Here is a 13,992-nt window from a genome sequence, read left to right on the forward strand (position 1 = left end):
CCTCGGACAATCATGTAGAGAAAAATGTAGTAAGATACAACAGCAGGAATAGCAAAATAACTCTGAAAAGAGACGACGCTAGCAGCGGCTAATGAAGCCACGCTGAACGATAATATTTGTGCTGGCTGTGGTCGTAGCTGATGGGAGAGGAAGAGTCCATCTCTGATGAAATCACGGGAACGGGGCTAAACCAGATCTTACTTTCTGAAAGGGCAATAATAAACTTACTTTGACGAACTGTATTTTGACATCGCCAACGGGATTGAAAAATATATTCTGGCAATCTTTTAAATATGCCTGTTTGGTTGTTATTCTACGGCGTATTCCGCAAGAGGAAAGTCGAAAGGCGAAAAAGTGCTGATGCCAGCGAGAGCGCTCATTCCAAGGTCAAACGTTGCCAGTGAATCCATCCAAAGAAACGAGGAGTCGCGCATCCACGCACCACCCCCAATATCGGATTCAAGAGTCATCGCTGCCTGGCGCATCGTATAGCCTCCGATAACGAAGAGCGGAATAGGATACAAATTAGGTGCAATAATCTTTCCCGTTGTTAGTGGACCTTTGTACGCGCTTCGAAGCGTTTTTCGTCGTACTTTTTCGTCTATTGCCAGCGGGGCTGAATAAATCGTCATGTAGAAACTTTTCTGCCATCTTGAGCGCCTTTGGGTCCGTTGTTGCTTCCTTGTCATAAAAGGGATGTTTCGCGTTTTGGTGAAAAAATCGCGAGCGATAGAACAGTGAGAATATCTCATTCTTGCGATAGTCGTAATTTTGCCAGTGCAGCTGATCTCGCAGAAAGGACTCTTTTCTTCGAAGTTCTTCGTTTTCTCGGCGATAAGACAAAACAACGGCAGATGATGCTAGAAATCGGCTGCCTTATCATCCGGGTTTGTATCGCAAATCTCGTCGATGAACAAAAAGACTAAAAACCCGTTCCGATCGCGAAAAGAGCAACTCCGCCGCCAACGCCGAAGTTTGTAATGAGATTCTCGAGGACTCTTTTAGGGCTTAATTTTCTAGAGATAGACTCTGATCGAGTCAACAACAGGACCCGCGAAAAGTAGCTGCGCTATGAATAAGTATTCTAGTGATAATCGTCGAAACCCGTCTCAACCTGACAAGACTTTTGTCGCGAATCTCCCCGCGAATAAGCTTTGACATTTTTGATTCAAAAATTTAAATTTGCGAATGAGCATAATTTCATGTTTGGGAATGTCCCCTTTCCTGGAGATGTGAGATTTTGATAAAACGGTTCAAAAATGGAAACAGTCTGGAAGGCAGTCGGTGCGGTCGGGGAGCTTATCACCTCCAAACTTGAGGCAAGACAGCGCTTTCGTATAATCGAGCTGCTCGAAATTCGAATCATCGTCTATCTCTCGGACTTGGACGCGCCTCGGCCAATCAGCGCGCCTCAACGCTGAAAGATTTCCTTTCTTCCAGCATCCATTTTCCCCTGAGATTATCCCTGCCATGATTGTTTGAAATTCAAACTTTGAATTATCAATCGAGGAAATTTATAATTTCAGAGAATATGAATGGTTCTGTTGCGTTCGAAGACATCGAGTTTCTAAGCGAAGATGAGCTTCTCAAGATTACTCCTAAGTTTCGAGAAGCGCGACTACAAATGATCAGCGGCGAGTTCGGCCCGTTTACTCCCGGCGTCCCGCTCAAGGTCCCAGCCTGGATGGCGATCAATCTAGGTACAGTCATTAGTAGTGATCCTAGTCATTGGAAGTGCTTTAGTTCAGCGAAACTTGTGCATTGTTCATCAACCAGCGTGGCTTAGCGTAGCCGAGCTCCAAAAGTGGTACGAGGCGGAGAAGAACGAAGAGCAGAACGCGGTGAACCCTGTTCACTACAATTACAGGTATGTTTCGGGAGTGCCATACGTTTCTGACACAATTTCAGAGAACTGTCTCGTCTCCTGCTTCGTCATTGCCGCGACGGTTTCAAAGACGTTGACCAGCTGGATCAGCTGATTGAAGACCTTTGGAACATTCGCGTCGCCAAGTTGCGAGTTTCCTGCCAAAACGTTCTCAAGACCCGCTGGCAGATGGAAATCGCTGACCACGGAGGAGTTTACAAGATCTCCAACTTCACCCAGTTGGAAGTCAACTTCATTCGGTAGTAACTCATAAAATCTCTTTTCGTCTCTCATCCCCGTTTTCAGACAGGCATTCCTTCACTCCCTCAAAGTCAGTTTCACGATCTCGAACAAGATCACCGACTTGGAGCAGAAATCGGCCCAGCACTTCGACGCGACAACTATCACGAGCACTACTCTTTCTCAGAAAACTATCTAGTCTATCATTTAGCTGCCAAAATCTTTGTTCACTTGTTTCCCTACTTCAACACTTCTTCTGTATAAGTTTACCTTCCGGACAATAATCTTTAATCTTTTCAGGAATGTTTTTTCGAACTCAAACGGCGTGATTTAGATCGCGGCTTCCAACTAGTACCAATTCATTGGATTATCGTTTGCACTCGGACTCGGGAAGTTTTCGATTGAAACGGGCTCAGCGGGAAATAAATAGATAATTATATATACCCTTTGAATGTAAGAATTCGATAATCATGAAAAATTCTAAAGTTTTTGACTGATCGCTTTTGAAGAGCAAATTTCAAAGCCTGTGAAACTGTGTGAGTTGAAAATGATCGTTGAAAAATCATCTGCGAAATGATTTTTGCGAAATTTTCGCGATTTGGGAAAGCACCGAAATTGTCTGGATGACACCTTTTTGTTCCCAGCGTGTGTCCAATGAAGTTAGACCGCCCGCGCTCTAAAAATAGAAAAGTCGGTTAGTTTCGCGCTCGAGCGCCACCTGTAGGCGCCTACATAAATCTCGCCTACCTATAAGAATAGTTAAAAGTTTTCTTATCTACTTTTGTTTATCGTAAAACGGACACAACGTGCGAGTGAAAGAACAATTAAAGAAATGACTGAAGAAAAGAAACGCGGAAGAGGACGACCAAAGAAAACTGATATTCAAGCCTCTCAGTCAGAGGGAGAGCTCGAGTCCAACAATACCGAGCGACGTGGACGAGGAAGACCAAGGAAGTCAGATGGTCCAGGAAAGCCAAGAAGAAGCTCAACTCCAGTATCGCGATCTTCGAGCCGGGCCCCAAAGCGCGCCCCAAAGCGCAAGTCTGCGCCGGCGGACCATGATGCTCCAAAGCGAGTGTAAGCCTCTAAAGTTTAAACAATTACTCTATCGTTAATACAGACAATCTCTAAAATTCTATTAGCCTTCGACAGCGAGAAGCCGACAAGATCGTCGAAATCGTGGACGAGAGGAAGTCGCGCGGCAACGTCCAATTCAAAGTCGTCTGGGGCGATGAGAACAAATCTCCAAGTTGGGAGCCAGAAGATAAAATTCCAGAAGAGCTGATCGAAGCCTTCCGAGAAGAGCCCGACTCCGATATCGAGTACGAAGTCGAGAAAATACTCGATACGCGCAAAATGAAAGGCTCGATCGAGTATCTCGTACGATGGGCTGGATTCACCAGGTAAAAACTCGCTCTCGAGTCCAAATATCATTAATCGTGTCAAGTGAACACGATACATGGGAGCCAGAGGCGAACATGCCGAAGAAAAAGGTGAAGGAGTTCAAAAAACGACAAAACAACTCTGACGAAGAAGCAGACTCCGACGATCCAGACAAGGAATATATGGTCGAGGTGATTGTCATTAATCTTTTCACAAGACGTTCACCGCTAGTTTTCAGAAAATCATCATGCGCAAAGGAGTTGGAAAGCGACGCCTCTACCGCGTGCGCTGGCTAGGTTACAGCGAGTAAGTTGATTTCAGTTGCCTCAAACTCAACCTAACGATTAAATTTAGCAAACACAACTCTTGGGAACCCGAGGAAAACCTGGCTGGCGCGAAGAGAATGCTTCGCGAATTCAATAAGGTCCAAGATGAGCGCGAGGCGAAGCAGGCCGAAAAAGAGTACGAGGTAGAGAAAATCGTCGACGAGAAGCTCATGTACAAGCGACCACACTTCCTAGTCAAGTGGAAAAACTACCATTCTGGGTGAGTCAATTTACCAACATTTCACTATTTAGAAATGCCAAGTCCACATCAAAGAGCGTGAACGCAGTTAACTTGTAATTTAGACACAACACATGGCAAGACGAGAAATCGCTTGCCGACTGCCAAGACGCGCTGGAGAAGTGGGCAATCACCAAAGAGAAGCGCGTGGTTAGAAAGAAGGAGAACGCCGAACGTCGAGAGAAGAAGAAAATCGAGGAGAAAGCGAAACGCGAAGAATCAAAACTCGCCAAAGCTGCTGAAAAGGCAGCGAAGAAATCCAAGACCACCACTGCCTAAAATGATGACTTCAGCGAATCGCATAACTCCAAGATTTATCCATATTATTCTTCCCTGAACGTTTTCCTTGTGGATTGCCCGGGTCGCGCCGTTAAACAAGGCACAAGTCTGCAATTTTTGATTGGGCGCGACCCGTGCAAACTACTGTAGATAATCCTATCTCGGGTAGCGCACAGAATCCGAAAATGGGTTCCGGCGCGCCGATTCTCTCGAGGGAAACAATAGATTCCCTGTTATTAACGATCTGAAGGTGAATCCCATTATGGACGCTTTAAAGTGATCTACCCAAGAGAGGATTATCCACAGTGTGTTTCGTTTTATTCCCCCTCATGAGCCTGTCACCGTCTTTACCTTCGCGACGTGATGCCACCCGTTATCTCAATGTTGAAATATTGGGCGATACTTTTTATATTCGTTAAACTGACTGAAACATATTCCCTGGCTGTATACCGATGATTTTTGGCATTTACCCCGACAGAAAAAGAATGATAAGCATGATATATAGTACTGATCATACTTTTGGCCCAGCCAGTCAAATTTCTCGAGAGACGTGGTGATGGCGTTCTTGGGAAAAGAGAAAAATCATCGGTACTCTTTTTCATTGCCCTTTTGAAGCAAATCAGAAGGGCCAGTCAAGTGTCAACAGTTTTGTACACTTGCTCTTTTTGCCTGAACTCTTTTTATTCCCCCGAAATAAAAGAAAAAGCTTAAAAAAGTTGCCTTTTCGATTCTCTGCATATCAGACATGCATATACAGTATATGATATACTGCATAAGAAGACGTCAATTGTCAGTTTATTCGGTTTATTTTCAATCGTTTTTATTGATTATCTAAGCTTGACAGAAAGTTTCCTCGCAATTGTCGTCTTCGAAGCACAGTTCGTTATCTCCGTTGCAATAGTTGACGTTGATCTCGAGTGATTCTGTGAACTGGTCGAAGCGCTCAGAAATAGAAGCCAGGATCTGTTCCTGGTAGTACGCTAAAAAAGTATAAACTGGTGCGTATTACCAGAGAGCTCACCATTGCAGGCATAGTGCATCAACTTCTCGGTGTACTTGTTGTACTGCTCGAGAATGAACTCGTAGTAGAAGGTCTGGACGTCAACTTCACTCTTTATGTCCATCATCGCGCAGTAAAGGCAGTCCATTCGCCAGGCGTTGCGGTTCGCGTGGTTCTTCACAATCTTCAGTTCATCGTTCATATTGTTGTTGATTGCACTCAAACCAGCAATTTCAATGTCGATTACTTCGGGAGTCGACCGTTCTGCATCTCGCGCAATTCTAAATTTAATTTAAGACGAGGACATTATGGAGAGTGACACCTTGGATTGACAGGATGGGCAAACTTGGGATTGTTGCTGATTTCAATCCAAGGACTCGACTCGACCAAATCGCAGTAGCACTCCTTCAGGTCATTATTACTGTCACCGAATCTTGGGTCACCGCATTCGCTTTTGTCAGTTTCTCCGTTGTAAAATCGCGTTGCTTGTAATAGTAACATTCTCGCCATTTTGTCTGTACTTACTTTGCGTCGCTCTGTCGTCGTAACCTGCATCATAAAAATACTGACTCTGAAGCTGGATTTTAAAATCACAGCCAGTCACTTCTGCGCCAAACCATTCATCGTAAGGCTTGAAGACGGACTCACCACCATTGTTACAATTTTTAAATTGATCTTTATCGTTGAAGTCTGGTCGCGAATTCTCTTCTCGATCTAGGTATTCGACCTCGAACTTCTCATAGTCGGCGAGCAAATCCAACATATCTGTGGGATTATCATAGGGATTCGAGAAGCAGTCCTCAAATCCGTTAGAACCAGGTCAATCTACAGAGCTTACTTTTGAATTGATTTGTGGCCATGTACACGAGTTTGCCCCACAATTGTCTGCAGCCCACAATTTTACGTCATTTGCGTCTTGCCAAGCATCCCAGCAAGTTCCTCCATAAATAGGCGCATTAGCATCAGAGTCAAGAGGAAGGCATGAATCCTGTGACACATGTTCGATTCTAGTACTTTCGTTTCTCTCTTTTAAGTTCCTAATTCGAACAAGTTCCTTAGCTGCAAAAGCTGCACCGACGAGAGCGAAACTCTTCATCTCGGATATCAGGAGAAAATCAAGAGAATTGGGAAAAAGAAACTATCATCCCGATCATAGGGAAGGCACAGCTGGCCACCTTCCCACACAATGCAAATAGCTTCAACGATATATTTTCCTTTAGCGTGCTCATCCGGTTAACAACTGCCCTCCTGATACCTATCAATCTTTGAAAATATCATGGAGGATATTATTGGTAAGCGATTTATTTAATAATCGTATTCGGGTAAGGTGAAGTTGAGAACAGCTTGCAATAAGGTGATAGATGCTGTGTGTCAAAAAGAATACTTGGAAAACAGCTATTTCAGTTTCTCTTCGACTTCTTCGTGCGATAAAGGACTTTTGAACTGTCTATGTACTTTTCAAAGTGGTCTGAATCGAAGTCAGAGGCGTCACTGAATTCAAATAACGGGTGATCTCCGGACGGGTCGTGTATGCATGGACCTTTCTCTTTGTCCTCTGCGTCTCTACCAGCGGTTCTATTTTAGTAAAGACAAGAGATGAAACTAGATATTGGAGAAAAATTTAACCGCTCCTGCCCGGCTTCTCTGGCGGGGTAATTTCTTCTAGAGTTTCTACTTCACTTTCTTCCAAGAGGAAAGTTTCTTCTTCCTCCTCCTCACTCTCTTCGGAAGGAGACGAAGAAGAATTGTCAAAGGACGGAAGGGGCTTTGTGCTCTTTCTTTGAAGTTTCTTGAGTTTCTTGTCAAGTTTGTTTTTCAGCTCCTTCATTTTTTCCTGCATTTCATCTCCTCCGCCTCTTTGTTTACCTCGGAGAGTTTTATCATATCCACGAATTCCTTAACGGCTTTCTTGTGCATTTTCTTCTGCGTTTCAAAGATTTCCTCGAACTCTTTACGCTCTTCTTCCAGTGTTCTCATTTTGGCATGAGAAAAGCAGTTTTCAAAAGAAAGAAGGAAATATAGATTCTATAATATCGAAGAAATGCTCACGCTTTCCTTATGCATTTAAGGCCGGTTTCGTATTCACAGAATTCGAAAACTCTTCCGTCCGAAAGATTCCGTCCAGCTCTAAGATTTTCTTTCATCACAGCTCGGCTTTCGTAACAGCTTCTGGACTTACAGCGATTGTTGTTTCTTGACATACTTAAATTTACATAACTGTTAGCGTGTGTATCGTAAAAGGAGCTCAGATGATAAATGGATGTTGCAGTTAGCTAGAGTAAAATAAGGCGCACGCGAAAAGACACTACTTTGTCTTCTTCTTTGTTTGTGACTTTGTCTTTCGTTTAGGCGGCTGCTCATTTTGCTTCTTCTCCTTTTTCTTCTGCTTCTCCTCTTCCCGTTTCTTCTCCTCCCGTTCCTTGAGCTTCTGCTGCTTGCTCTCAAAAGATCTTCGACGGTAGAGAGTTTTCTCCTCGGCTTCGAAGGATTCTAGTTCAGCCGAGTCGAAGGAATCGGCTTCACTGAACTCGAAGTGAGGGTGGTCTCCATCTGCGCTGTGAATGCAAGGGCCAATTTCGCTGGTTCTTGTTAATCAAAAAATTCGATAAGTTTGTCAATTGTGAAAAAACTCTTAAGAATTGTTAACGTTTCCTGAGGTCGACAGATCCTTCATTTATTGAGTTACTTTCTTCGACACTTTTATCTCCATCCTTTGGGATCCCGTGGTCTGCGAGCGCTTGTTCCAAGGCGGCTAATTCGGATTTTAGTGAGGCGATTTTCTTCTTGTATCGAGCGTTCTCGTCCTCCCGTCTCTTCTCTGAGATTTTGAGTTCTCGAATATAACTATTCCTGTACTGTTCATACGTGGTTCTCTGTGTCTCGGTCATTTGATTCAACCTGTCCCTCTCCTCTGAGAGCACACTTTTTCGAGTGACAAGATTGAGCGCTTACAAAACCAATACAAATGATAGCTCTCTTCACTCCTTCCTGCGAAGACGTTGTGCGTTGTTCAACTCATTTTGAGTGTCGAGGCTAACCAAGATTCTGCCAGCTTCTGCCTTTTCAGAGTTCCGAATCCGGCAAACAATGATAGATAAAACTAGGGATTTCGAACTACGGATCCTGTTCTCGTAACATTGCTCTGGCACACCATTGGTTACAAGGTGCTTCTCTCGGCGCCATAGTCTGAATATAACAAAGGATAATAAAACTGAGTTTGTTCGATATGCTAGAGTTCTCTGTGATAGAAATAGTAAACCATTTTTTTTAATAAGGAAAAGTGAAAATATCACACAGCGCGGCAATTACGGACTTGTCAGATCGCGAGTGCAGATTTTTCACACATCGTAGGCGGGTCAATTTGAATTTTCATAGGTTTTCTCGACAATGTTTGATTATTCTACGACTCGTAGCTAATAGCTCTTAGAATTTGCAATAATAGCTCTTTCAAAATCCGGCCATTAGTTCGCTGCACTCGTCTATGTAGTCAATTTCTTATTGGCGGAATAGTCTCATGTGCTCGATAAATTGTAATCCGATTGGCTGACAGCCACAGTATTTCACTTTTGCTGAAGTTGCATCTCTAATTCTCATTCGAACCGGCATTGTAGCGACAAAAATGGCGATAGGCAACGGAGGAGCGATATGAATTGCGTCGACAGTTTCCCACGGAGTGGGCGTCCTCTGATCGGCAGCGCCCTCATTGCGCCGGCCTCTCGCTCTTTCTTCCACAATGCTTCAGTCAGAGAGTTTGAGGTTTAGCTGAAAGGTAAAAATTAATATCTTCGTTTTCGTTAATCATGTCTCAAGTCCCCTAAATGTCCGATGTCAATGGTACCGATGCTCATATCAGATCTCTTGGAGTTCGTCCTTCGTTTGGATTACTAATATTATGACTTTACCTAATTATTATCAGTTTTTGTCAATAACATAGAAGTGGAAAGTAATCCCTATCTTGAGCCGTCCTGGTTACACGATGACCAGCAAAATTTCAGCGATCCGGCGAACAACATCCACGGTACCACTAACACGACGACATAATTTCATAAGGGGCGCCTATTCTTCAAGTAATTTTCAGTACTCTTTTACAGTGCTAATGTTTAATTTAGATTCAAGAACCCCGATTTGGCAATCCAAATTTATTATAACGATTCCCCGCACCACCAGGCAACCGCACCATTTGGAGTGGTTCCCTGAGGACCCGACTTTAGGGTGGCCCGGTTAGACTCCGTGGCACTTTTTGCATCCTATCTTTTTGATGGGATGTAGTTGACTCTCAGGCGTTTTGCGATTTTAACGATGAAACACAGCAAACGAATCAAACATTAATCCGCTCTATCAACAAACAAATGAAGTCTTCAAGTCTACACTGCACAACTACCTCAGCAATCAAACTTCTCGCAAAAACCTCTGAACTCAGCAAAACGTTTACAAAAGACAAAACCTGCAAACAAGGAAAGGTTTTCAATGAGAACTTAAAGACTTCTGCAAACTTGCTTGCAAGGAACCTTCTCTAAGACCCTTTCCTGTACAACATACAGCGTCTCTCCCCATAGAAGTTCTGTGGGGCAAGCTTCAAAGGCAAATCCTCAGCCGAATTCTGTTTCGACAAGAAGATTCAAGATTTCCATGGCTGATGCAAAATTCAAGTCTGTCCGTCTTCATTTTATTCTGCATCTTTAGCTTGATTTCGATCTAGTTCAATTCCTGTACCTGACATAGCAGAATAAAGTTAAGTAATCAAGTATAAATAGTATTTAGTAGCACACTAACAATGTGACACTATCCGTGTAATAACTTTACTCTCTTGCAGGATGTTTTATTCATTTGAGATTCATAAAAAGCAGGGCAGAATACAAGCTCGTCTTTAAACAGTTACTGAACAACTGAAATTTTTGGCAAACTGATACTATTTACTGAAAAAATATCTCATGACAAAAGCATCTTTTCCAAATTCATTAGCGGCGCTTCAACCACAACATGAAACAAAAAGCTCGCAAGGAAGGTCATCATAAAGAATCCAAGAAATAAAAGAGTGGACATGTAGTCGCCCATATGAGGTGGACTCACCAGCTGATTACCGTAAAATGACGTCTGTAATATAGGATGAAGAAGATACATAACATAGCTCAGTTTGGAGATGACAACAAATCCTCTCCATTCCAAAATCGATTTTATTGGACCGGCTGATTTCTAAAAGGAATTTTCGAAATAAAAAGTTAGAAAAAGTTTACCATTTCGCAGGCAAAAAGAACAAAGTAAACAGCTGCTGCCCATATTATCCTGTCGAAAACTATATACATGACGTCTCTAGGTGAGTTCATGTATTTTTCTGGGTCTTTTTCCATTGGTATTTTCCCGTAAATTAAGCCTAAAGAGCATCCAGCAAAGAAAATCCAAAGCCCAAACATAAGCCATCTATTTACTTTTCTACTTGTTTTGCGGTAATAAATCAAGAACCAACCGCCGATAACACCAACGGCGTATGGCCCTACTCGTGACCAAGGCGGCTAGGAACTTTTCTTCTATTAGAATGAACGAAAAACTTACGTTGTAGTATAAATTCCAGTAAGCCGTATAGACTGGTCCTGATAGAGCCACGTAGGAGCTTTGGATAGTCGTCACATCTTTTGCGACTGCAACCCAAATCTGTAAAGATGTGTAAATTAAAATTATCGCTCTAACTTACTAAATAGGAAATGTTCGTCAAAAGGATCCCTATCCAAACTCCGAGTCCAACACGCGGAAATTTCGACAGGATGTAAATCAGCGGCACCCCGAAAACAAAGAACTGCATGTCGTTTGACAAATACCAAGAATGACCCAAGCAACTACTGACACGGCAATCACCTTTTTCGTCGCAATTTCGCTATTAATTTTAAGTTTTTGCAGTGGCAAATATTTGAAAACATACGATTAAGTTTGTAACATAAAGAATATTCCTCCACCACCAGTCCTCACATTGTTTAACGAGTTTGTCACTCCTCCAATGAACTCTCGCGCCGATGCCATATCTGCCGAGCAAGCCCATATAGAGAAGGATGATAATAAGATAGACCAAAGTTATACGAAAGTATCGGTGGGCATAAAGCTGTACGAAGAACCCGCAGCTTGAATTCTTCTCAAATTTCTTGATTAGCAGATACGCGGTTAAAAAACCAGAGAGCATAAAGAAAGAATCCACCGCGAAAATTGCATTACTTATGTGCTGATAAAACGGGTCAACAAAAGCACTCTCAAGAAAAAGCAAGTTGTCCCACTCTCCAGCGGCATAGTAAATCGAGTGGCCCCAAATGACCCAACTTAGGGAGAAGGCCCTTATTCCATCGATTGACTTGATGACTCTCGGTCCTCGATTTGTATCCAGCAGCTTGGCAGTATTTTTGAAAAAAGAGAAAAATCCTACGAAGTGACGATAAAAAGGTATCTTCGGTGCTTTTAGCGGTGGCGGTGGTGTCGCCTTCACCTCAGGTCTCTCGATGACAGAATGTTTGTCTTTTCTTCGTTGTCTCAGCCCCTCGCTTGAGAACGCAGGGTTCTCTTCTCCCTGCAAATGATCGTCAGGCCTTTTCGACGGGTTTCTGCTTATTTCGATTGGACTTGCAGTAAGTGGCATAAAGAAATCGAAAAATAAGTCCACTAGAGTGCAGCTGATACACAGGATACTAAATATGCATACAATCGCTATCGCAAGAGACCAAAGAGGATCGTTTTTTGTCCTTTCCTTGCGAGTTGACCGCTCATGACACCGAAAATACTCTTTCATGATTTCATAATAAGGCGCTTATTTTAAATAGTACTTGATACGAAATCTTTCCTTTAGGTTCTGCAGGAACGGCGATTGTCCTGTTTATTTCAGCAAAAGGCGTGATAAGTTGGTCAATAGAGAAGAGAAGATCTTCTACAAATTCAAGCCCATTATGAATTATTTGATTGAGGTCAACGTCGGAGCATGTATCTGGAACGCAGACTCCTAGCTCGATGGGCAACACAACGCCCATAAGTGCGACGGGAAATGTGCCCAAGCAGTATTCGCCGTGTATGTTCTCAATTAACACCTCTAAGCATTCATCAGCACGTCCCCAAAGTTTCGTGTTGCCCTAAACTAAGTTCCTCCAAAAGCAAAATTCATGTCTTACCTGCAACAAGCCGGAGGGTGGCTTTCCCCATGCATCAATAAGTTGAATAACGGGTAATCGTGAAGACGGGTTTATCAAAAATACCAAAGCATTTTTGAATCATCTATACACTCTTGAGTTACATTTTTAGTTAATTCCTGCGTCAAGTTCTGAAAAAGCATTGCGAGATCAGGAGCTTTGAAGGTAAGTTGATGATCTGGATTGCAATTGCCGGTCATGCTGCACAGGACATCATTCACGTTTCGGGTAATAAAAATTAATTCAACGTCAAAGAACTCGGATAAATCTTCAAATAAGGTGTCCAAGAAAAAAGCATCGTTTGAAAGCTTTTTAGAGGTTTTGTTTTGAGTTTTTGATAAGTCATCTCAGAGTTCGAAATCCCGCGTTTGCCCGGGGAAGATACGGGCACGGGCAAGAAAGTGAAGATTCCCGAGGGCAAAAGCGGTCACGGGCAAAAACGAATTTTCCCGCGGGCCAAGCGGGCACGGGCACAATAAAAATATTCCCGCGGGCAAATTCGGGCACGGGCAAGATTCCCGCGAGCTTAAACGGGCACGGGCAGATTCAATGCACCTTATGAAAAAGTGTTTAAACTATTTAAATAGCGTGGAAATAGACACCAAATACTTGAGGGAGTATATTGAAAACTAATCTGCATACAGAACTGTTATGACGTGCTTTTTTAAGGTTAACGAAGTTTTCCAGCCCATTTCCGCCTTATAGACCCCCGAACATTATACCTTTACAAATCAGCAGAAAATTTTAAGAACTTTAACGGTTCAAAATTCTAGAAAACTCCACTTCCGGTCGGTTCTAGAGCCGGAAGTTGACGTAATTTAGGTGTTATGGTGAAGGGTTAGCCTAACCCTATCAAATTGATGCTCAGACGATTTCCTATCATTTTAGACCAAGAATCAAGACCAACCGCGGTAAAATAAACCGGAAAAAGTGAAAAAATTCATCACTTTATGCCTTTTTTACATAATTTTAACGGTCGGTTTGACCAGGTTCGGGACTGTTTCTTCTGAAATATTGATTTTAGGATGACTCGAAATCTTCTGAGCATCAATTTGATAGGTCACACTCTACCATTTTATCTAAATTTCGTCAACTTCCGGCTCTAGAATCGACCGGAAGTGGAGTTCTCTAGAATTTTAAACCGTCAAAAATTTTGAAATTTTCTGCTGATTCTAAAAAAGTATGGTGTTCGGGGGTCTATAAGGCGGAAGTGGGTTGGAAAACTTCGTCAACCTTAAAAAGCACGTCTATATGCAAAAATAAACTCATAGACGATGTACAATGCACATTGTGCATGCAGAATAGTTCTGCAAAATGCGGAATTGTTTCGATCAGAAATCGGAGTGGTCTCCGTTTGCCCAAGTCGCCGTTTGCCCAACTTGGAGAAACGGAGATCTTGGGCAAACGGCGATCTGAAAAAGTTTATCTGAATTGATCATTAGACATTATTTGGCTTTTTAATGTCAATCATGGCTTCTTCAACGGCAATCCTGGCTTCACAAACA

General features: G+C 42.8%; 4 protein-coding genes across 4 annotated transcripts; 2 read left to right on the forward strand and 2 right to left on the reverse strand.

The window, feature by feature from the left end:
• The first annotated feature begins 1,501 nt into the window (after nt 1–1,501).
• LOC145707889 (DNA replication complex GINS protein PSF2-like) lies at nt 1,502–2,373 on the forward strand. The gene is made up of 4 exons (XM_081785475.1): nt 1,502–1,700; nt 1,744–1,867; nt 1,909–2,124; nt 2,171–2,373. The coding sequence occupies exons 1-4, from the start codon at nt 1,532–1,534 to the stop codon at nt 2,301–2,303; spliced, it is 642 nt and encodes a 213-aa protein (XP_081641601.1). The 5' UTR covers nt 1,502–1,531; the 3' UTR covers nt 2,304–2,373.
• Nucleotides 2,374–2,863: 490 nt separating this feature from the next.
• On the forward strand, nt 2,864–5,045 carry LOC145707888 (uncharacterized). The gene is made up of 6 exons (XM_081785474.1): nt 2,864–3,181; nt 3,247–3,507; nt 3,552–3,678; nt 3,726–3,793; nt 3,842–4,033; nt 4,117–5,045. Exons 1-6 carry the CDS (start codon nt 2,937–2,939, stop codon nt 4,328–4,330), a joined length of 1,107 nt encoding a protein of 368 aa, XP_081641600.1. The 5' UTR covers nt 2,864–2,936; the 3' UTR covers nt 4,331–5,045.
• A 112-nt stretch (nt 5,046–5,157) lies between these two features.
• On the reverse strand, nt 5,158–6,917 carry LOC145707149 (uncharacterized). Its single transcript, XM_081784638.1, has 6 exons — nt 6,383–6,917; nt 6,169–6,316; nt 5,856–6,129; nt 5,653–5,815; nt 5,352–5,611; nt 5,158–5,310 (listed from the first exon to the last, which is right to left on the reverse strand). Exons 1-6 carry the CDS (start codon nt 6,424–6,426, stop codon nt 5,162–5,164), a joined length of 1,038 nt encoding a protein of 345 aa, XP_081640764.1. The 5' UTR covers nt 6,427–6,917; the 3' UTR covers nt 5,158–5,161.
• A 3,228-nt stretch (nt 6,918–10,145) lies between these two features.
• On the reverse strand, nt 10,146–12,087 carry LOC145710607 (nose resistant to fluoxetine protein 6-like). The gene is made up of 5 exons (XM_081788394.1): nt 11,245–12,087; nt 11,020–11,199; nt 10,881–10,979; nt 10,565–10,840; nt 10,146–10,523 (listed from the first exon to the last, which is right to left on the reverse strand). The coding sequence occupies exons 1-5, from the start codon at nt 11,944–11,946 to the stop codon at nt 10,260–10,262; spliced, it is 1,521 nt and encodes a 506-aa protein (XP_081644520.1). The 5' UTR covers nt 11,947–12,087; the 3' UTR covers nt 10,146–10,259.
• Nucleotides 12,088–13,992: the final 1,905 nt, after the last annotated feature.

This window comes from Oikopleura dioica, chromosome XSR (genome assembly GCF_907165135.1).
Source record: "Oikopleura dioica chromosome XSR, OKI2018_I68_1.0, whole genome shotgun sequence".
Classification (NCBI taxonomy): Eukaryota; Metazoa; Chordata; class Appendicularia; order Copelata; family Oikopleuridae; genus Oikopleura; species Oikopleura dioica.

What these genes read in the sequence shown, in the direction of transcription:
- LOC145710607 (XM_081788394.1), bottom strand. Translation starts at nt 11,946, where the DNA reads ATGCCACTTACTGCAAGTCCAATCGAAATAAGCAGAAACCCGTCGAAA. An exon ending in ACTGGAATTTATACTACAAC is followed by an intron (nt 10,841 to 10,880) that starts GTAAGTTTTTCG and finishes AAAAGTTCCTAG; the next exon opens with CCGCCTTGGTCACGAGTAGG. An exon ending in TTCTTTTTGCCTGCGAAATG is followed by an intron (nt 10,524 to 10,564) that starts GTAAACTTTTTC and finishes AATTCCTTTTAG; the next exon opens with AAATCAGCCGGTCCAATAAA.
- LOC145707889 (XM_081785475.1), top strand. Translation starts at nt 1,532, where the DNA reads ATGAATGGTTCTGTTGCGTTCGAAGACATCGAGTTTCTAAGCGAAGAT. An exon ending in CTGGATGGCGATCAATCTAG is followed by an intron (nt 1,701 to 1,743) that starts GTACAGTCATTA and finishes GAAGTGCTTTAG; the next exon opens with TTCAGCGAAACTTGTGCATT. An exon ending in CCTGTTCACTACAATTACAG is followed by an intron (nt 1,868 to 1,908) that starts GTATGTTTCGGG and finishes ACACAATTTCAG; the next exon opens with AGAACTGTCTCGTCTCCTGC.
- LOC145707149 (XM_081784638.1), bottom strand. Translation starts at nt 6,426, where the DNA reads ATGAAGAGTTTCGCTCTCGTCGGTGCAGCTTTTGCAGCTAAGGA. An exon ending in CGACGACAGAGCGACGCAAA is followed by an intron (nt 5,816 to 5,855) that starts GTAAGTACAGAC and finishes TACTATTACAAG; the next exon opens with CAACGCGATTTTACAACGGA. An exon ending in GCCCATCCTGTCAATCCAAG is followed by an intron (nt 5,612 to 5,652) that starts GTGTCACTCTCC and finishes AATTAAATTTAG; the next exon opens with AATTGCGCGAGATGCAGAAC.
- LOC145707888 (XM_081785474.1), top strand. Translation starts at nt 2,937, where the DNA reads ATGACTGAAGAAAAGAAACGCGGAAGAGGACGACCAAAGAAAACTGAT. An exon ending in CGATGGGCTGGATTCACCAG is followed by an intron (nt 3,508 to 3,551) that starts GTAAAAACTCGC and finishes AATCGTGTCAAG; the next exon opens with TGAACACGATACATGGGAGC. An exon ending in TGGAAAAACTACCATTCTGG is followed by an intron (nt 4,034 to 4,116) that starts GTGAGTCAATTT and finishes CTTGTAATTTAG; the next exon opens with ACACAACACATGGCAAGACG.